Source organism: Myotis myotis, unplaced genomic scaffold, assembly GCF_014108235.1.
Source record: "Myotis myotis isolate mMyoMyo1 unplaced genomic scaffold, mMyoMyo1.p scaffold_m19_p_1, whole genome shotgun sequence".
Lineage (NCBI taxonomy): Eukaryota > Metazoa > Chordata > Mammalia > Chiroptera > Vespertilionidae > Myotis > Myotis myotis.
In genome coordinates, this window is record NW_023416313.1 from 24,285,754 (window position 1) to 24,308,197 (window position 22,444).

General features: G+C 43.4%; 1 protein-coding gene across 6 annotated transcripts in view; it reads right to left on the minus strand.

The window, feature by feature from the left end:
• RFC1 (replication factor C subunit 1) overlaps positions 1–22,444 on the minus strand; it is a 121,517-nt gene that overhangs the window by 93,073 nt on the left and 6,000 nt on the right. For 5 of the 6 annotated variants that reach the window (XR_004971353.1, XM_036331484.1, XM_036331488.1 and 2 more), the window contains exon 2: positions 67–195. Coding sequence is in view for 4 of the 6 variants with exons in the window: in XM_036331484.1 (XP_036187377.1) it covers positions 67–195 (129 nt within the window). In the remaining 2 variants the exon portion in view is untranslated. Of the gene's footprint in view, positions 1–66; positions 196–9,090; positions 9,207–22,444 lie in introns of those variants that run through there. The other variant, XM_036331502.1, reaches the window with a different exon arrangement.

Sequence of the window (22,444 nt, forward strand, 5' to 3'; positions counted from 1 at the left end):
ATCAAGTCTAGGAACTGAACTGATTTAACCTTTTGTACAATTCTAAATTGTATTTGGAAAACTTACTTTGATTTCCTTTATTCCTTTCTTTGCTTTTGAAGTTTCTTCAGCAGACTTTGTTTTCTCATTCTTCTTTATTGTTTCACTTGCAGATTTCTTTCCACTTGGTATAACCCCAAAGAATTTCCGAATATCCTAAAAGCAAAAAAGATTCATAAGTAAACATTAACAGCATAAAATTATAATTTCAATTGTAAAAAGGGACAGACCTCTATACACACACTGGTTTACCTTGAGTAATTTCTTTTTTGTTAAATATATTTTTATTTATTTCAGAGAGTCAGGGAAAGGGATAGATAGAAACACCAAAGATGAGAAAGAATCACTGATCGACTACGTCCTACACGCCCCCACTGGGGATCGAGCCCACAACCCAGGCATGTGCCCTGACTGGGAATCAAATGTTTCACAGGTCAATGCTCAACCACTGAGCCATGCCAGCCAGGTGAGTAATTTCATTATGGTGACATAGTTCCATGTGTAGCAGCATTCTTTTTATATGCAAAAGTGAACTGATAAAATTACCTGAGTTAAAAATGATTTGCCTAATGAAAAACAGTATTGATTCTAAGAATAGGGCCAAAAAAAACCAAGTGAAATTTTTGTTAACAATAGCACAATTACTAAAGTAGCAAGTAATAGGTATCTATTGTTCAATCATGCACATACTCAGCTCACCATACCAGGCACAGTAGCAAAGAAGATGAAGAGTTGAAAAATATAATCCTTGCCCACAGGATTTATAATCCAGTTTGAAAGAAGAATAACCATAACAACCCTGATCATTTAAGACTTTAACAACTAAGAACTTTGACATTCTTTTCCTTTATATGAGTTTTCCAAGTTCTTGAAGAAAAAAATTTTGATGCTTATTACAATATTCTCTTTAATTTCTCTACCCCCTCCCAGTGTTACACTGTATAATTTAATCATACAAACACTTACAATGTAATTTATAATTAAAATCACTTCATTTTCTTATCCATACATATTCTTCCCTACCCTTTTAGATTTTAGCTTTGAATCAAAAGGCCTTGGTTTAAATCTTTAATTTACTGCCTTCTATCTGTGTGTGACCCTGGGCAAGTTACTTTAATTTATAAGTCTGTTTCTCATCAGTAAAAATAGAATTAATAATACCTATTTTATGAGAATTAATTATAGCATCTATAACAATTTTGGCTCAGTAAAAAGCTTCCCTTCCCCTCCTTTATGAACTATTATCCCTTCATACCCTGTAACATCTCCATTTACAAACCTCTACTCATAGTCAAGGGTATCGGGAACAAAAAATAATGAGAACCTAGGATCTGAATTCCAACGAACTAGGTTCAAGAACCAATTGTACCTTCTTCCCTCTTCTTATTCTTGGTGATTATAATTTTGAATTTTCAAATCCTTTTTACCTGTTTCAACCTATCTCTCTTTATTGTAGTGAGGAAAATGCCTGTAAAATTATTTTGTGAAGTATAAGAAAGTTAATTATTTCCTACACTAGAGGCCCGGTGCACAAAATTCATGCATGGGGGGGAGGGGTGTGTCCCTCAACCCAGCCTGCACCCTCTCCAATCTGCGACCTCTTGAGGGATGTCTGACTGCCCGGTGGGATCAGGCCTAAACGGGCAGTCGGACATCCTTTTCACAATCCAGAACTGCTGGCTCCCATCCACTCTCCTGCCTGCCTGCCCAATTGCCCCAACCACTTCTGCCTGACAGCCGGATCACCCCCTAACCACTCCCCTGGCAGCCTGATCGATACCTAACTGCTCCCCTGCTGGCCCAATTGCCCCTAACTGCCCTCCCCTGCTGGCCTGGTCACCCCTAACTGCCCTCCCCTGCCGGCCTGGTCGCCCCTAACTGTCCTCCCCTGTTGGCCTGATCGCCCCCAACTCCCCTCCCCTGCTGGTCCGGTCACCCTTAACTGCCCTCCCTTGCCAGCCTGGTTGCCCCTAACTGCCCTCCCCTGAAGGCATGATCGCCCCTAACTGCCCTCCCCTGTAGGCCTGGTCACCCCTAGCTGCCCTCCCCTGCTGGCCTGATCGCCCACAACTGCCCTCCTCTGCCGGCCATCTAGTGTCCACATGGGGGCGGCCATCTTGTGTGTTGGAGTAATGGTCAATTTGCATATTACCTCTTTATTATACAGGCTATGGGAATAATTGTCATTAAAATGTCCAAAACCCAAAACAAGTGTTTTATGTATGTATACATGTGTACACACACACACACACACACACACACACACAGATTTGTGGCTAAGCAATAAACAAAGCAGATAAAAGAGGTACATGGACATGTTAAATTCTGCCAAAAAGATTGAAGGCTTCCCTGGTTTTAAACCCTCTTATGTAAATTTCCCAATATAGGAAAGTCACAAATCTATCCTAATAAAATCCAAGTCTAAAAAATACTGTTTATGGCCCTAGCTGGTTTTACTCAGTGGACAGAGCACCAGCCTGTGGACTGATGAGTCCTGGGTTTGATTCCAGTCAAGGACACATACCTCAGGGTTGCAGGCTTAATCCCCGGTCCTGATGGGTCAGGGCTCATGCAAGAGGGGAGGCAACCACATGATGTGTCTCTATCACATCGATGTTTCTCTCTCTGTGTCCCTCCTTCCTTCCTTCCAGTCTCTCTAACAGATGGGAAAATACCCTCAGGTGAGGAGTAACAAAAATAAAATAAAAATACTGTTTATGAAATGGATACCTCAGCTATGAAACTGGGACATTTGTGTCAGGTGCTAAAGAAGAGAAGGATGACTTGACCCAGTGATCCCACTTCTAGGAATATATCCTAAGAAACCCTAAGCACCAATCAGAAAGAATGTACGCACCCCTATGTTCATAGCAGCACAATTTACAATAGCTAAGATCTGGAAACAGCCCAAGTGCCCATCAGCAGATGAGTGGATAAAAAAGCTGTGGTACAATTATACCATGGAATACTATGCAGCAAAAAAAAAAAAGAAGAATCTCTTACCCTTTGAGACAGCATGGAGAGACCTAGGGAATATCATGCTAAGTGAAATAAGTCAGTCAGAGAAAGACAAGTATCACATGATTGCACTCATATGTGGAATCTAAGTAACAAAATAAACTGATGAACAGAGTAGATCCAGAGACATGGAGCAGAGTGTGGAATCTCAGAGAGAAGGCAGGGGAGGATGGGTGGGTGGGAGGTAATCAACCAAAGACCTTGTATGCATATATGCATGACCCATGGACACAAACAATAGGGTGCTGAAGGCCTGAGGCGGGGGCAGTCAGGGGGTCAATGGGGGGGGGGGGGGAAGGGGGGAGGAGACATCCTATCTAATAAAAGACAAAAAGGGTAATTGACCGTACCTTCGCTACGCTTCCCATTGGCTAATCAGCACCATATGCAAATTAACCGCCATCAAAGATGGCAGCTAATTTGCATATTGCAGGCAGGGCTGGCCAGCACCAGACGCCATCCGGCCCCCGTGTGCGGCCCTGGGTGGCCGGGCTTAGGCAGCACGATCGCATCACCTAAGCCCCACCCCAGCCGGGACCCCCGTGTGCCGCCTAAGCCCCATGCGCCTAAGCCCTGCCCCCAGCCAAGACCCCCGTGTGCCACCTAAGCCCCACTGCCAGCTGGGACCCCATGGTGATCCCAGAGAAGGCAAGTGCGGAGGGCAGGCGGCCCCCAGGTGGGCCTGCTCCTGGGATCGCCATGGTGATCCCAGAGCAGAAAAGTTCCCCACAGGCAGCACCCAGCAGGGCCTGCCCCTGGTCTCTGCAGTGATCCGGTGATCCATGAGCAGGAAAGCGCAGCCTGCAGGCAGCACCCCACCCTGGCCATAGCTCAAGGGAGAGAAAAACATGCAGTGGAGGCCAGGAGCCTGAGAGATCAACACAGAGGGGCACCTGCTCCAAGCCTCCACAGTGTGGCTGGGTACATGCCCACAGCAGACTTACACACTCACACACACACAGCGCCTGCTCTGAGCCTCCAATGTGGCTGGGGGCAGGCCCCCAGCGGACACGTATACACACACACACAGGACGCCTGCTCCGAGCCTCTGCTGCCAGGCTGTGGCCATCAGTAGGACATCCACTGAGGGCTCCCGGACTGTGAGAGGGGCAGGCTGGGCTGAGGGAACCCCACCCCCCAGTGCATGAATTTCGTGCACCGGGCCTCTACAATAAAGAATAATTTAACAACTAGAGGCCTAGTGCATGAAATTCATGCACCGGGGTGGGGGCCCTCAGCCCGGCCTGTGCCCCCTCACAGTCTAGGACCTCTTGGGGGATGTCCTCCTGCCAGCTTTGGCCTGATCCCCTGGTTGCAGTCTGGGACCCCTTGGTCCTTACTGCCCACCTGCAGCGGAGGTGGGAGAGGATCTTACCACTACCACTGTGCTCGCCAGCCACGAGCATGGCTTCTGGCTGAGTGGTGCTCCCCCTGTGGGAGCACATTGCCCACCAGAGGGCAGCTCCTGCATTGAGTGTCTGCTCCCTGGTGGTCAATGTGTGTCACAGCGACTGGTCGTTCCGCTGCTCAGTCAATTTGCATATTAGGGTTTTATTATATAGGATAATAAAGAATTATTATTCTTTATTTCAACAATAAAGAATTATTTAACAGAGGAGGAGGAGGAGAAGGAGGAGAAGGAGGAGGAGGAGGAAGAAGAGGAGGAGGAGGAGATAGGTAATAAAGAAAGCCTCAGTCTTCTGTATAGCTTGCACAGAACTGAATTTGAGGCTGACAACTACTTACGTTACTGCTTCTGGAGGAAATGAGAATTTCACATTAGAGTTTCACTTTTGAAATTACCAACTGATTCTTCATTTCAAACAGTGGTGATTGTGCAAAACACAGACACACAGACACAGAGTGCACATGCACCATGGAAATACCAAAACTGAAGATTAATAATCAGGTTTAAAACAGCGGTGTTTTTCAATGTTTTAGAGCCACAAATGCTTAAAACCGCAAAGAGAAAAAAACAATTCAGGAAATGAAATTGTTGGTAAGGTTGAGTAACTGCTGAGCTCTGATTTCGGTCTATACCACACTGCTCCGCCTCCACATTGTGACAACCTTTCCTTCCTAAGTAATTCTATTCACACCCCCTGTCCCTTCCTTCCCCTTTAGTCTACCCTACGGGCCCACACTCCCCATGCCTTATCCCTGATGGCAGCAGAAGAGTTAAAGAAATCACAGCATCCTGATCCAACGCAACACAAACTAAAAATCTAAGCTTTTGGAAAAAAATTTTCATCAGAGTGAGAGCCATTTTACTCATACCTTTAGTATTACCTCTAACGTGAGCAGCCATCTTGTGTATAAACATCTAAAAGACAAAGGTCACCAATCTGGCCTTATACTTTATAGAATGTGACTTCACCTTAGTCCTCAATTAACACTCTCTGTTTAGTATTCCAGGTCTTCAAAGATTTAAAAAACTGTTGAAGAACAAGTCCAGTGGCTAATCATGTCCCAAATAATGAATCTAAACAGCAGAATAAACAGGAAAAGGCATGAAATTTTAAATTTACTTTTGCAATCTTGGCACAGAGAAGGCCTTCCAAGCAAAACATCAAGGCTAGAGACCATCCATAAAAACAGATTTGACTACATAAAAATAAAACAAAAGATGCCATAAACAGCCCTAGCTGGTTTGGCTCAGCAGATAGAGCATCGGACTGCGGACTGAAGGGTCCCAGGTTCGATTCTGGTTAAGGGCATGTACCTGGGTTGCGGGCACATCCCCAGTGGGGGACGTGCAGGAGGCAGCTGAATCAATGTTTCTATCTCATCGATGTTTCTAACTCTCTATCCCTCTCTCTCCCCCTTCCTCTCTGTAAAAAAATCAATAAAATGTATTTTTTTTAAAAACGCCATAATCAAAGTTAAAATACAAGAAACTAATTTGAAAATATCTACAAACATCTATGTATACTAACAAAAGGGTAATATGCTAATTAAACCCACATCTTCCAGACAAAGCCACAGCTGTGAGAGCTGAGGGCCGACAACACGGGCTGGTCTGGGGGCGCGGCGCCTTTCGCATAGGGGCTGTGGGGGGTGCGGGAGAGGTTGCAGCGCGAGTCCAGTCCAGTCCCACCACCCACGCTGCGGCCCCTTCTTCCCCAGAGGTGGCAGCAGAAGGGGCCACAGCGCCTCGGTCCTGGAGCCTCCACAGAGGCTGAATGGGGTGCGACCACAATGCCTCAACCTCCCACAGCCCCTCCCCCAGCTGGCCTGGCCCCAGATTGCCACCCCCCTGACCAGGGGACCAGGGGCGGGGCCAGCACTATGAAGCAAGGGCCAAGGGCCGGCAGCCGTGTCAGCCAGCAGTGGCAGCAGCAGCAGGGTGATGGGGATGGCGTCTTCCCCTGATCAGCCCAGTTGCCTCCTGCAGAGGGAGGCTAGACTGCAGCTTACACCCACTCATAGTGGGCCCAAGTCGTCAGTAGGACATCCCCTGAGGGCTCCTGGACTGTGAGAGGGGACAGGCTGGGCTGAGGGACCCCCCCACCCAGTGCACGAATTTTCATGCACCAGACCTCTAGTCCTATCTAATAAAAGAGAAACATGGTAATTAGCCGTACCTCCACTACCCTTCCCATTGGCTAATCAGGGTGATATGCAAATTAACTGCCAGCCAAGATGGCGGCCGGCAGCCAGGCAGCTTGAAGCGAACATGAGGCTTGCTTGCTTCAGTGACGGAGGACTCCAACGTTCCCCACCTGCCGCTGCCGGCCTCTGAGCTTGCAGTTTGAAACATTGTTACAAATATAGAAGCTAAACAAAACCCCAGAAACCTGCTTTCAGCCAGCCGGGATCTCAGAGCTGGAGTTGAAACAGTGTTTCGATTATAGAACCCAAACAAACCAGATACCTGCTTTCAGCAGCGGAGGCCTAAGAGCTGGAGCCAAGCCTCAGAGCTAAAGCTGGCCCAGAATTTAAAAAAAAAAAAAGGAGCGGTTGGGAGCTTCAGTCACTCGCCAGCCTGAAAACAGCCCTCAGCCCCTCACCCAGACTGGCCAGGCACCCCAGTGGGGACCCCCACCCTGATCCAGGACACCCTTCAGGGCAAATCAGCCGGCCCCCATTGTGCACCAGGCCTCTATCCTATATAGTAAAAGGGTAATATGCCTCCCCGCACCGGGATCAGCATGAAAGGGGGCAGCGCCCAAACCCCCTGATCACCCTGCGGCTCTGTGTGTGACAGGGGGCGGGGCCACAACCTCCCTATCCACCCTGCTCTGTTCGTGACAGGGGAAGGCGCCCCAACCCCCTGATCAGCACCTGCTCTGTGCCTGATACGGGGGAGCTCCCCAACCCCCTGATCAGCACCTGCTCTGTGCCTGATACGGGGGAGCTCCCCAACCCCCTGATCGCCCTGCGGCTCTGTGTGTGACAAGGTGCGGCGCCCCAACCCCTGATCGGCCCTGCTGTGTGTGTGACAGGGTGCGGCGCCCCAACCCCTGATCGGCCCTGCTCTGTGTGTGACAAGGTGCGGCGCCCCAACCCCTGATCGGCCCTGCTCTGTGTGTGACAGGGTGCGGCGCCCCAATCCCCCCCCCTCCCACGGGCCCTGCTCTGTGTGTGACGGGGTAGAGCCATAACCTCCCCATCGGCCCTGCCCTGAGTGTGACAGTGGCGGCGCCCCAACCCCCTGATCTGCCCTGCTCTGTGACAGGGGGCGGTGCCCCAACTCCCCTATCTGCCCTACTCTGTGAGTGACAGGGGGGAGCTCCCCAAACCCCTGATGGGCCCTGCTCTGTGCGTGACATGGGAGAGCTCCCTCACCCCCTGATTGACCCTGCTCTGTGCGTGACAGGGTACGGAGCCCCAACTCCCCTGATGGGCTCTGCTCTGTGAGTGACAGGGGGCAGCATCCCAACCCCTAATGGCCCTGCTCTGTGCGTGACAGGGGGTGGCACCGCAACCTCCCCATCGACCCTGCCTTGAGCGTGACAGGGGGCGGTGCCCCAAACCCCCAATTGGCCCTACCTTGAGCGTGACTGAGGGTGGCATCGCAACCTCCTGATCTGCCCTGCTCTGTGCATGTCAGGGGGCGGCGCCCCAACTCCCCAAGCAGCCCTGCTCTGAGCCCGACCAGGGGCTGCACCTAGGGATTGGGCCTGCCCTCTGCCACCCAGGAGCAGGCCTAAGCCAGCAGGTCGTTATCTCCCGAGGTGTCCCAGACTGCGAGAGGGCACAGGCCGGGCTGAGGGACCCCCCCCCCTCTACCCCCCTTCCCCGAGTGCACAAATTTTTGTGCACCGGCCTCTTAGTATATATATATATAAAAGGCTAATATGCAAAGTGTCCTCTCAGGAGTTCGACCAGGAGACTGGGAGTTCGATCGCTTGCTATGGCGTTTGCTGACCACCAAGGAGTGGCGTGGAACGAAGGGAGGCTCCGGCCAGCAGCCAGAAAGCCCCGATCAGCCCAGATCACCGGCCAGACCTAGGGACCCTACCTGTGCACGAATTTCATGCACCGGGCCTCTACTGCTATATATAAAAGGGTTCCTACAAATCAAAAGATAACCCAATAAAAAATAAATAAAAGCTACTAATAGGCAAATTACTAGTATAAAAGAAATGTAAATATCCAACAGACATAAATATATGCTCAACTTCACAAATAATAAACAGATAAGTTAAAACTGGATTATTTTTCTCTAAGTTTTAAAAGACTGATAATGCCCAAACTTGTCATGAATGTGGGAAAACAGATGCTCACACACTACAAATGCTGATAAAAGTAAAAATTGGTGCGGCCTTTTCAGAAGACAATCCAGCAATATTATCAAAATTATAAATGTGCACACCCTTTTTCTCAATATTCCATTTCTAAAAGAAATAAAGATACTTTTATTTGGTGAAACCAAAAGAGTTAATAATTAACTTCTTACTTCTTTCTTCTTACTTCTTAATTGAACAAACAGGTCAGTTCAAAGAATGCAAAAAATGTAGGCAAAGATCACATAAAGTGAAAACAAATTTTAGCAGAGACAGCTAATAAGTTTTTCATGATTTTACTTACAGCTATTGGACACAGATTTATCTCTTTTGATGATCATCCATAGTAAACAGGGCAAATATATAATGATACATCTCCATTTTGTAGATGAGTAAGTGGAACTGTAAGTCAAACACACACAGGCGTTTGTGTTTTGCCACTTATTACTGATGAATTACTTGATTTCTCTGCCCCTTTGTTTCCTCTGTTGCCACCTGCCTCGGTGGATCCCTATGGGAATTAAAGGTGGCCCACCAAAACCTCCAGAATGAAACCTGGTCCTCCTATTCCAAATCTTTTTCTTAGTTTTCCACTTGACCATGCCTGCCCCTTCACAGTTGTCCTGTAATTCTAAGGATCCATACAAAAGTAGCCATCCCCCTACAATTAGGAACATTGCCTTTCCTTCTGATTATTTCTGATACATTTGATCCTGTATGCTTACAGACAGGCACTGTGCCAGGGACTTAAGATGGGAACAGGAAATGGCACTCATGGAGCTACCTGGGAGACAAATTAGTATATAAAGAATTAAATATGGAACAGTCCTAAGAGCTAATCACAAGACTAAGAGCACCAGAAGCACCTGACACAGAGTGCCTCAGGGATAGCTTCTCAAAAAAAACACCACCAAGAAATCAGTATGGAAGTTTCTCAAAAAATAAAACAGAACTACCATATGACCTGGCAATCCCACTTCTGGGTGTTTATCCAAAGAAATCCAAAGCGCTAATTCAAAAAGATATATGCACCCCTATATTCATTGCAGCTATATTTATAATAGGCAAGATATGGAAAGCATGAAAGTGTCCATAGATAGATAACTGGATAAAGATGTGGTACATATATAAAATGACATATTACTTGGCTATAAAAAAGAATGAAATTTTACCACTGCAACAACACGGATGGACCTAGAGAAGATTATGCTAAATGAAACAAATAAAACAAACTCACAGATATAGAGAACAAACTGATGCCTGCCAAGTGGGAGGGGTACTGGGGGGCTGCATGAAAAAGGTGAGGGGACTAAGAAGTTCAAATCGGCAGATACAAAATAGTCATAGGGATGTAAAGTACAGCATAGGGAACAGGGAATACAGTCAATAATATTGTATTGTATGGTTTCAGGTGGGTACTAGACTTATTGGGGGAACCATTTAAGTTATACAAATGTCTAACCACTATGCTATACACCTGAAACCAATATAATATTGCATGCCAATTGTAATAGAGAAAAAAAAAGTTTTTTTTTAAAAAAAAAAAAAAAAAAAAGGAGTCCTAGCTGGTTTGGCTCAGTGGATAGAGGGTCGGCTTGCAGACTGAAGGGTCCCAGGTTGGATTCCGGTCAAGGGCACATGCCTGGGTTGCAGGCTTGTTCCCTAGTAGGGGATGTGCAGGAGGCAGCGGATCAATGATTCTCTCTCATCATTGATGTTTCTCTCTCTCCTCTCTCCCTTCTTTTCTAAAATCAATAAAAATATATTTTTTTAAAAAATGGAACCAAGGAACTTGCCCTGGGTCCTAAAATGATTACAAGAGACTTTTGATAGTCACAGAAATCTAAATTTAAATACACTGCTGTAAGTTCCATAAAGCAGGCTTGTCTATCTTACTCACCACTGTATCTCAGGCACAGGGTCGGCACCTCAGATGACTAAACGCTTAATTAATATTCAATGAACACATGAGTAGTTATTCCTGAGGTCACTGACCTTCACACCTGGGCTCAGAGATATTCTTAATTATGTAAAATAAAATTCATGGCAGATTTGTTTTTAAAGATTGTATATTAAAAGAATCTTTCATTAGGATTAAATTTTGCTGTGATTTTACCAATTGCTTTAAGAAATTTTAAGTATTAAACTAACACTTATTGTGTATTATTTCTGAAGTAAATTATTAAAGTTGACTTATAATTGATCCCTATAATAAGGACTCTTGTCATATTACCATATTGTGGCTACGAAAACCAAAATACTTTCACTTTTAGTAGGCTACTTCCTCTTCTTAAAATTTGTTTTTAGCCAAAGAAGGTTTTTGGTTTTTTTAGAAAATCACAAATATCTCTTTATATAATCACTATTAATGATAAGTAAAGTCAAACACAGGCCTCAAGAACTTACCTAAGGAAGATACCGGAGAGTGAAAAAAGAAGTGCAGTTTGAATAATCTTTGAACAATAACAGTTTCAAGCTAAAAATAATTTTAAGTGCTTGCATCAACTTCCTCCATTCAATCATTTATTTATTCATTCACCAAATATTTAGTGAGAACCTTCTATGGGCCAAGAACTATTCTTTGTGCTTGGAATAAACAAAACAGGCAAAAATCTCTGTTCTCATGGAGCTTTCATTCTATTTTCTGCTTTTGGTGTTTCCGCCTTTAGAAAGTGAGGCAGAACATAGGAAATAAAGAACAGACCAAATAAAGCACAGCAGCGGCCCGGGAATGGGGACTGGATGATTCTGGGAGACACAGTGCATAGAAACTGCTTCCCCTGCTTGCTCTGTCATCTATTCAGTATACCTCAGAGGCAGCTCCCAAGGTAATGAAAGACCTATTTTCATTCTTACGTGTGTCAAGATAGATGTATAAGAGTCTGAAGTTATAATATTTACATCATGAGCCTTAAACTACTCTTTCAGTGAAATACTGTATCACAAAAAGTTTTTAGGTACCTGATCAAAAAATATAAAACACTGGCAAAATTAAACAGAAAATGTTTATCTAATTTAGGTTTAAAATAAATAAGTTCTTCAAACCTTCTTGGGATAACTGAAGCATTTGAAACTGTTTATGCCCTATCTAATGGTTTATTTCAACATTTTGAAATTTTCATCAGGGATAATGTACTGTGATTACGGTTTTTATTCATCAAGACATCAAATTTTACAACTGACTCCTGGATCTTAAAAAATCATATTTAAACTACTCAAATAAATGTTGATTTTTTTTTCAATCCTCACCCAAGGATATTTATTTTAATTGATTTTTAGAGAGAGGAAGAGAAAAGGAGAAAAACATGAAACAGTTACCTCCGATACATGCCCCAACCAGGGATCAAACCCACAACCTGGGTATGTGCCCTGACCAGAAATCGAAACCGCGAACCAACTGAACTACACAGGTCAGGGCTAAACATTGAAATTAAGTTCACATCAAAAATACACCTACAACCTAATAGAGTAAATGCTGTATTTCTCTAGGCTAATTATTCATTGTCATTAAATGTTCAACAGCTCAGACATAAAGTCGTGCAGAAAGGGTTAGAGGTGTTTTTATACCAATAAGTTTTACATTCTAGTTCATTTCTCTTTTTTTGGACTTACAAAGTTTATTTGTACTTATTCATTCATTCACTGAAAATGTGCCATATGCCAGGCACTATACAGCAATTGCCTATCCTAGTGGCCCCTATCTTTGCCGAGCTTATATGCTAGTATAGAAAGTTGTCAGTAACAGGTTGCCTATCTATTAAAAATATGCCAACCTGTGTGCCAAGGAGGCAAAGTAGGCAGTCTTTTCACTAACCATACCAGTCATTTTTATAGAGGTCGGCATTCCGGACCTCCTCTGAGCTCCATCATGTAGCATCTACTTCTACTCGATACACCTCTGTCCAAATTCCCAAAGGTCCCTCCAACTCCTAACATCCAAACTAAGCTCATATTCCTCCAAGACATGTTTCTCTTCCCTTATTCCCAACCTCATGCATAGTACAATCATTCATCCAAAACGGAAAATAGACAGTTTTTCCTCCTCGCTGACCCTCCGCCTAATCATCCTATCTAACCTATGTCCCAAGTACTGCTGTCCTCTTCACTCTATTTCCATTGCCCCTGCCCTGATTCAGGGCTTCATTTGTTTATTTATTTACTAGGGGCCCGGTGCACGAAATTCATGCACTGGGGGGGGGGGGGGGAGTGTCCCTCAGCCCAGCCTGCCCCCTCTCACATACTGGGAGCCCTCAGGCGTTGACCCCCATCACCCTCCAATCGCAGGATCAGCTCCATGCCCAGGCCTGACGCCTCTGACAGAGGCGTCAGGCCTGGGCAGGGGACCCTCATTTCCCCCCATCACTGGTTCTGCCCCCAGCCCAGGCCTGATGCCTCTGGCCCAGGCGTCAGGCCTGGGCAGGGGACCCCCAAACCCCTCCGATTGCTGGCTCTGCCCCTTGCCCAGGCCTGATGCCTCGGCCAGAGGCGTAGACCCCCATCACCCTCCGATTGCCTGATCGGCCCCTTGCCCAGGCCTGACGCTTCCACCAAGGTGTCAGGCTTGGACAAGGCATCCCCATCTCCCCCCGATCACTGGCTCTGACCCCCGCCCAGGCCTGAGGCCTCTGGCCCAGGAATCATGCCTGGGCAGGGGACCCCCATCTCCCTCTGATCGCTTGCTCCACCCCCCGCCCAAGCCTGACGCCTCTGACCCAGGCTTCAGGCCTGGGCAAGGGGACCATCATATCCCCCCAATCCCCAGCTCCGCCCCCCAGCTCCCCGCAGTTGCAGGCTCCGCCCCTGCCCAGGCCTAAAGCCTCTGGCCTGGGCGTCCGGCCCGAGCAGCGGGACCCGCAGCTGCAGCGGCCCCGCGATCGCGGGCTCCGCTTTAGGCCCAGGCAAGGGACCCCTAGCTCCTGGGACTGCCAGCTTCGACCGTGCCCAGCTCCCATCGCTGGCTCCACCCCTACTTCCTGCTATCACTGGCCAGGGTGGCAAAGGCGGCCCCAGGGCCGCCTTTGCCCTGCCCCCCAGCTTTTAGCTCCCCCCTGGGTTTCCGATCACTGTCAGTGGCAGGGGGCTTCTTCCTGCTTTCCCTTTCGCCTCCCTGCATTGTGCCTACATATGCAAATTAACCGCCATCTTGTTGGCAGTTAACTGCCAATCTTAGTTGGCAGTTAATTTGCATATAGCCCTGATTAGCCAATGAAAACGGTAACGCCGTAACGCCAATTACCATTTTTCTCTTTTATTAGTGTAGATGTATGTATTTCTTTATTTATTTACCAAATCCTTACATAAATGATTTAAGCGCCTTTAAAAAATTACCTTATGGCCCTAACCAGTTTGGCTCAGTGGATAGAGCATTGGCCTGTGGACTAAAGGGTCCCAGGTTCGATTCTGGTCAAGGGCAGCAGATCAATGTTTCTCTCATGTTTCTCTCGCATCGATGTTTCTAACTCTCTATCCCTCTCCCTTACTCTATGTAAAAAAATCAATAAAATATATTTAAAAAATTAAGCCATATGTTTAAAAAAAGAAAATTAACTTATGCCCTAGCTGGTTTGGCTTAGTGCAGTGATGGCGAACCTATGACACACGTGTCAGAGGTGACACGCGAACTCATTTTTTTGGTTGATTTTTCTTTGTTAAATGGCATTTAAATATATAAAATAAATATCAAAAATATGTCTTTGTTTTACTATGGTTGCAAATATCAAAAAATTTCTATATGTGACACAGCACCAGAGTTAAGTTAGGGTTTTTCAAAATGCTGACACACCGAGCTCAAAAGGTTCGCCATCACTGGCTTAGTGGATAGAGTATTGGCCTTTGAACTGAAGGGTCCCAGGTTCAATTCGGTCAAAGACTTATGACCAGGGTGTGGGCTCCATCCCCAGTAGGTGTCATGCAGGAGGCAGCCAATCAATGATTCTCTCTCATCATTGATGTTTCTATCTCTCCTCCCTTCCTCTCTGAAATCAATAAAAATATTTTTTAAATTAACTTGTTTAATTCACAAAACAACCCTATGAAATTTTTTAACCTCAATCTACAGATGAGAAAATTAAGAATGCCAACAATGCATTCTCTAGTAAAAGTTTTGAAATTTAAGTTGCTCCTAAATGTAAGCAAAAAGACTTTTTGCATTTTCCTACCCTAAGGTGTAACTAACAATTCTATAACACTGTCAGAGAGAAACAATGCCCATCAAGTGGCCCAAGTGCGATTTTAATAAACATATGCCAAGACAAAGTACCAGACTTCTCCAAGTACTCAGAAAAACTATTTTTCAAAAGTCTGCTATCCAAGGACTTAAGATAGGAAACCATAAAAGTCTTAGAAAAATCCATAAGCAGCAAAATATCAGACATGTCGAAGCAATTTCTCCACCGATATGGCTCCTAGGGCAGGGGTGGGCAACCTTTTTGTGAGTGCGTGCCAAAACCAGCAAAATCTCTGACTCAAAATTCTTCTGCGTGCCAACCCTAATTTTTTGAGAACATGTTACGCCTACTTGATATCTCTTAAGGTGTACATATGTGAAGAACCTTGAAGAAATAATAAAATTCATTCGAGCGACAAAAACACAGTATATGATGATGAAAAATACATTTATTTTTTAATGTATACATGTACACTGGTAGTCCGACAGAAAACTTTATGACTCCGTTTGATATTATCAGTGGGACTTTTGCTGCTGCATCACTGATGACAGAGATTTTACATCAGGTTTATATTTCGTGACCTTCAGAGATATGCACGAGCTACTACTTACATCCGTCAGGCTACTCCTATTACGAGACTTCACAAAATTCATCACTGAGAACAAAGATTCACAAGCATATGTGGATGAAACCAAAACACTGGTCGGATATAGGAAGGCAGGGAGAGTTAAGGCAGAGGCATAGAAATTGCTCTTCCCCTCTCTCGTCAATCCATGTCTATGGTCTTTAAGATAACTTGTTATGTAAAATTACTTATTTATTTAAGATGCACCTACACTGAATTTATCTGAAAAATAAAGAAGTTGATATTAAGAAAAAAATTGTAAATGGAAGATTATAAGAGAGGGTTTCGCATGCCAGCAAAAGTTACTGGTGTGCCATGTTTGGCACATGTGCCAGGGGTTGCCCACCCCTGTGCTAGGGCAATGGAAACTAAAGAGAAAATAAACAAATGGGACTACATCAAAATAAAAAGCTTCTGCACAGCAAAAGAAACCATCAACAAAACAATAAGAAAGCCCACTGCATGGGAGAACATATTTACCAATGTTATCTTCGATAAGGGTTTAATCTCCAACATTTACAGGGAACTCATACAACTTAACAAAAGGAAGATATGCAATCCAATCAAAAAATGGGCAAAGGACCTAAATAGACACTTTTCAAAAGAGGACATACAGAAGGTCAAGAGACATGTGAAAACACTAGAGGCCCAATGCACGAAATTTGTGTAAGGAGCTCGGCCCAGCTTCATCTGGAACAGTGGTTCTCAACCTGTGGGTCACAACCCCTTTGGGGGTCGAACGACCCTTTCACAGGGGTCGCCTAAGACCATCGGAAAATACACATATAATTACATATTGTTTTTGTGATTAATCACTATGCTTTAATTATGTTCAGTTTGTAACAATGAAAATACATCCTGCATATAAGATATTTACATTATGATTCCTAACAGTAGCAAAATTACAGTGATGAAGTAGCAACGAAAATAATTTTATGGTTGGGGGGTCACCACATGAGGAACTGTATTAAAGGGTTGCGGCATTAGGAAGGTTGAGAACCACTGGTCTGGAAGGTCCTTCTGCTGTTCGGTTTAATTAGCATATTAGCTCTTTATTATATAGGATCCTCAAAGTCACTAATCATCAGAGAGATGCATATCAAAATGACAATGAGATACCATCTCACACCTGTCAGAATGGCTCTCATCAACAAATCAACAAACCACAAGTGCTGGCGAGGATGTGGAGAAAAAGGAACCCTCGTGCACTGCTGGTGGGAATGCAGACTGGTGCAGCCACTGTGGAAACCAGTATGGAGTTTCCTCAAAAATTAAAAATGGAACTCCCATTTGGCCCTGTAATCCCACTTCTAGGAATATATCCCAAGAAATGAGAAAGGATATATGCACCCCTGTGTTCATAGCAGCACAATTTATAATAGCTAAGATTTGGAAAGAGCCTAAGTGCCCATCAGCAGTGGTACAGCTATGCAATGGAATACTATGCTGCTGTAAAAAAAAGAATGAACTCTTACCATTTGGAACAGCATGGATGGACCTGGAGAGCATTATGCTAAGCGAAATAAGCCAGTCAGAGAAAGATAAATACCACATGATCTCACTCATTTGTGGAATATAGTGAAGAACATAAACTGATGAACAAAAATAGAGCCAGAGTCATAGAAGCATCGAACAGACCATCCAACTTAAGAGGGAAGGCAGGGGAGAGGAGGTTAAGAAATCAACCAAAGGACTTGTATGCATGCATATAAGCATAACCAATGGACACAGACAGTAGGGGGGTGAGGGCATGTGCTAGGGGGTGGGAATGGCTGGGGAGAGGTCAATGGGGGGAACAGAAGACTTATGTAATACTTTAAACAATAAAGAATTTAAATTTTTTTAAAAGATTAAAAAAAAAAGTCTGTTGTCCATACATTTCCAACTTGATTGGTTATAAATCTATCAGTAGTAAGAGATAAAAAATTTTGCAGTAAGTACTCCTCAATCCACACTGAGGAAAGCTGTCATAATATCTTTAATTTCAAAAGGCCAAAGTACAAATGTAGATATATATTCATTCTGACATATAACCAAACTAATTACTTTTTTAGACTGCTAATGTGCTCAATCAATAAATAAATTATACTTATCAAAATGCAAAAAAGAAAGCAAGTTGTGTCACTGTCTTCATTTACCTTTGAAGAATACAGGATTTTGTACAAAGTAAGTACTGCAGTGCTCTGAAAACTAGTTACCAAAATATTATATTTCAGTTTTTATTTTTCTATTTTGAGAACAAAGAATTATAAAAGTTTGATTATTTTTACATAATATATCAAATCCACAGCAGAAACTGATTAGCAACAACACATTTCATAAAATCTATCCAAATGCAAAAATTTTTTATCTTGAAAACCACCAAAATGCTAAACTATATCTGTCTAATATACTTGTTGGATATAACCGGTAGCAGCAAAGCAGAGACAAACTATGAAATAATTTTATATTATTTAAAATTATATTAAGGCCTTATACTTTGAAAGCAAAAAGCTGTTGGAATGCTTTCGCATCACATTAGGAATAAGACATGCCTTTTGTCACTTTTTTTTTTTTTTTAAATATATTTTATTGATTTTTTACAGAGAGGAAGGGAGAGAGATAGAGAGTTAGAAACATCAATGAGAGAGAAACATCGATCAGCTGCCTCCTGCACATCCCCCACCGGGGATGTGCCCGCAACCCAGGTACATGCCCTTGACCGGAATCGAACCTGGGACCTTCCAGTCCCCAGGCCGACGCTCTATCCACTGAGCCAAACCGGCCTCGGCGCCTTTTGTCACTTTTATCCAACACTGTAGAAGTGCTAGCAAAAGCAATTAGGCAAGAAAAAAAGAGAATAAAATAAAAAGCACTTAGATTGGACAAGAAGTAAAATTATCTCTATTTGCAGATGAAATAATTTTATATATAAAGAAGTCCACTTTAAAAACCATTAGAATTACTAAAGGAGTTCAATAAGATTGTAGGATATAAGATCAACATACAAAAGTCAATTGTATTTCTAAACTCTTGCAATGAACAATTCAAAAGTGAAATTATAAAAACAATTCCATATACAGTATTATCAAAAAGAACAAAATACAGCCCAGCTGGCATGGCTCAGTGGCTGAGCATCAACCTATGAACCAGGAGGTCATGGTTCAATTCCCAGTCAGGGTACACGCCCTGATTGTGGGCTCAATCTCCAGTGTGGGGAGTGCAGAAGGCAGCTCTTCAATTATTCTCTCTCATCACTGGTGTTTCTCTCTCTCTCTCTCTCTCTCTCTCTCTCTCCCTTTCTGAAATCAATTAAAATGTTTTTTTAAAAAACAAAAAACATAGAAACAAACTTAACAAAAGAAGTATAAAATATATACTCTAAAAACTATAAAACATTGTTTAAACAGATTAAAAAAGATCTAAATAAATGGAAAGATATCCCATGTTTATGGATCACAAGACTTAATATTGTTAAGATGGCAATACTCCCCAAATTGATTTACAGATTCAAAACAATTAGTATCAAAATCCCAGCTGGGTTCTCTGCTGATTCTAAAATTAATATTGAAATTCAAGGGACCCAGAAGAGGCAAAACAATCTTGAAAAAAGGAATAAAGTTGGAAGACTCACATTTCCCAATTTCAAAACTTATCACAAAGCTACAATAGTAAAGACAGTGTATTGGAGAAACCAAGATGGCGGCATAGGTTAACGCCGGAGATTGCTGCCTTGAACAACCAAATCAAAATACACCTAAAAGACGGAACGGACATCATCCAGAACCACAGGAAGGCTGGCTGAGTGGAAATTCTACAACTAGGAGGAAAGAGAATATCATACCCAGATTCAGAGGAGGCGCAGTGCTGAAGTGAAATACTGAGGTACGGAGTGCGCGCGGAGCGAGCTGGCGGCGGAGGGCGCGGTTGTTGTTTTCAAATGGGAGGGAGTCTCAGATTCTGAGCTCCAGATCCGGGCGAGTCTCTAGGGACCCAGACTCAAACGGGAGAAGCGGGACTGTCTAGCTTCGGTCGGAACTCGAAGGCAGCTTTCTCTCCGAGGTTTGCAGCGGTTGCTGGGACTCTGTGAGGCAGAGCCCCTAGGGACGTAACTGAGAGCCGCCATAACTGCTCTCTCCAGCCCACCTTGTTGATCCCGTGCGACCCACCCGCCCCGCCCAAGCCCTGCACAGAGCCATTTGCCAGATAGCCTCAGGCAAAGGCTAGATTAGCAACTCCCTAGAGGACAGAAGTTTTCCCACTGCAGACACAGCTGATTCTCACAGCCAGTTGGCCTGGAGATCAAATCCCCCTAGTATTAACTACAAGAATCAAGGCTTAACTACAGGAAGACTGCGCACAAAGAACACTAGGGGGTGCACCAAGAAAGCATAAAAAATGCGGAGACAAAGAAATAGGACAAAACTGTCAATGGTGGATATTGAGTTCAGAACCACACTTTTAAGGTCTCTCAAGAACTGTCTAGAAGCCGCCAATAAAGTTATTGAGATCCTCAACAAATCTAATGAGACCCTCGATGTTATGATAAAGAACCAACTAGAAATTAAACATACACGGACTGAAATAACGAATATTATACAGACTCCCAACAGCAGACCAGAGGACCGCAAGAATCAAGGCAAAGATTTGAAATGTGAAGAAGCAAAAAACACCCAACCGGAAAAGAAAAATGAAAAAAGAATCCGAAAATACAAAGACAGTGTAAGGAGCCTCTGGGACAACTTCAAGCGTACCAACATCAGAATTATAGGGGTGCCAGAAGATGAGAGAGAGCAAGATATTGAAAACCTATTTGAAGAAATAATGACAGAAAACTTCCCCTACCTGGTGAAAGAAATAGACTTACAAGTCCAGGAAGCGCAGAGAACCCCAAACAAAAGGAATCCAAAGAGGACCACACCAAGACACATCATAATTAAAATGCCAAGAGCAAAAGACAAAGAGAATCTTAAAAGCAGCAAGAGAAAGAAACTCAGTTACCTACAAGGGAGTACCCATACGACTGTCAGCTGATTTCTCAACAGAAACTTTGCAGGCCAGAAGGGAATGGCAAGGAATATTCAAAGTGATGAATATCAAGAACCTACAACCAAGATTACTTTATCGAGCAAAGCTATCATTCAGAACTGAAGGTCAGATAAAGAGCTTCACAGATAAGGAAAAGCTAAAGGAGTTCATCACCACCAAACCAGTATTATATGAAATGCTGAAAGGTATCCTTTAAGAAGAGGAAGAAGAAAAAGGTAAAGATACAAATTATGAACAACAAACATGCTTCTATCAACAAGTGAATCTAAGAATCAAGTGAATAAATAATCTGGTGATCATAATAGAATCAGGGACATAGAAAGGGAATGGACTGACTATTCTTGGGGGAAAAGGGATGTGGGAGATGCGGGAAGAGACTGGACAAAAATCGTGCACCTATGGATGAGGACAGTGGGTGGGGAGTGAGGGCGGAGGGTGGGGCGGGAACTGGGAGGAGGGGAGTTATGGGGGGGGAAAAAAGAGGAACAAATGTAATAATCTGAACAATAAAGATTTAATTAAAATAAATAAATAAATAAATAAATAAATAAATAAATAAATAAAATTTTAAAAAAAGACAGTGTATTAATATTAGGATAGACATACAGATCAAGGAAATAGAATTGAGAATCCAGAAAAAAACAACCCTCACACTTTAATGGTCAACTGATTTTTGACCATTAAAAGGATGCCAAGATAAGTCAAGGGGAAAAGAATAGTGTGCAAATGGTGCTGGGGCAAATGGATATGCAAAAGAATAAACTTGGATGGACCACTACTTCATGCTATATATAAAAATTAACTCAAAATGAATTAAAATCCTAAAAGTAAGAGCTAAAACTATAAAACTCTTAGAAGAAAACATAGGCATAAATATTCATGACCTTGGATTAGGCAATGGTTTCTTAGCTATGAAACCAAAAGCTCTAAGGAAGTGATGACTGAGACTTGAATGAAAAAGGCAGAGATATGTAAAGATCTAGGGGAAGAGTATTCAAAGGAGAAAACAGCAAGAACAAAAACCAAGACAGAACCAGCTTAATATATACAAAAAACAGAGAGATGAGATCACAGAGGCAGGTAGGGAGCTTACAGGCTAAGCACCAGTATATATGACAAAAGCTACATTACAATAGGGTCACAGCACCTCTCCAGGGGAAGCATTCACATAATAAACTAAGATGTGAGAGGGATCCCCTAGAGTGGGGCAATGAAACAGATCAAATTACAATGTATTTTTACTTACCTGACAACTCTTCAAAAAGGCTAGCCCATAATCTGTGTATTTAATTAAACCTTATTTTTATATTTTCAATAAATACTTATACCAGTCAATGAAAATTATATATATTGACTTCTTAAAAATAGCATCTCTCAGGTTTTATTTGCATTTTGACCAATTAATTAAATCCTCATAGCAATCCAAATTGTTTGCATGGCTTCTTATTTTACAAGCATACCTCTGAGATATTGTGGGTTCAGTTCCAGACCACCACAATAAATTATCACAATAAAGTGAGTCGGAATCTTTTTGCTGGTGGAGGGTGTCGCCTTCAATTTGTAAAAAACACCACATCTATAAAGTGCAATATAGCAAAGCATAAAAAAACTAGCTATGCCTATATTCTTTTTATTTTCAATTTTGCTTCATTTCCTTTAAATAGACATTATATTCATATGTTTCAAAATTCAAAAGGATAGAAAAGTCTCCCTCCCACCTTTCCTTTGACACAAACTTCCCATCTTGCCCTAACCGGTTTGGCTCAGTGAATAGAGGGTTGGCCTGGGACTGAAAGGTCCCAGGTTCGATTCCGGTCAAGGGCATGTACCTTGGTTGT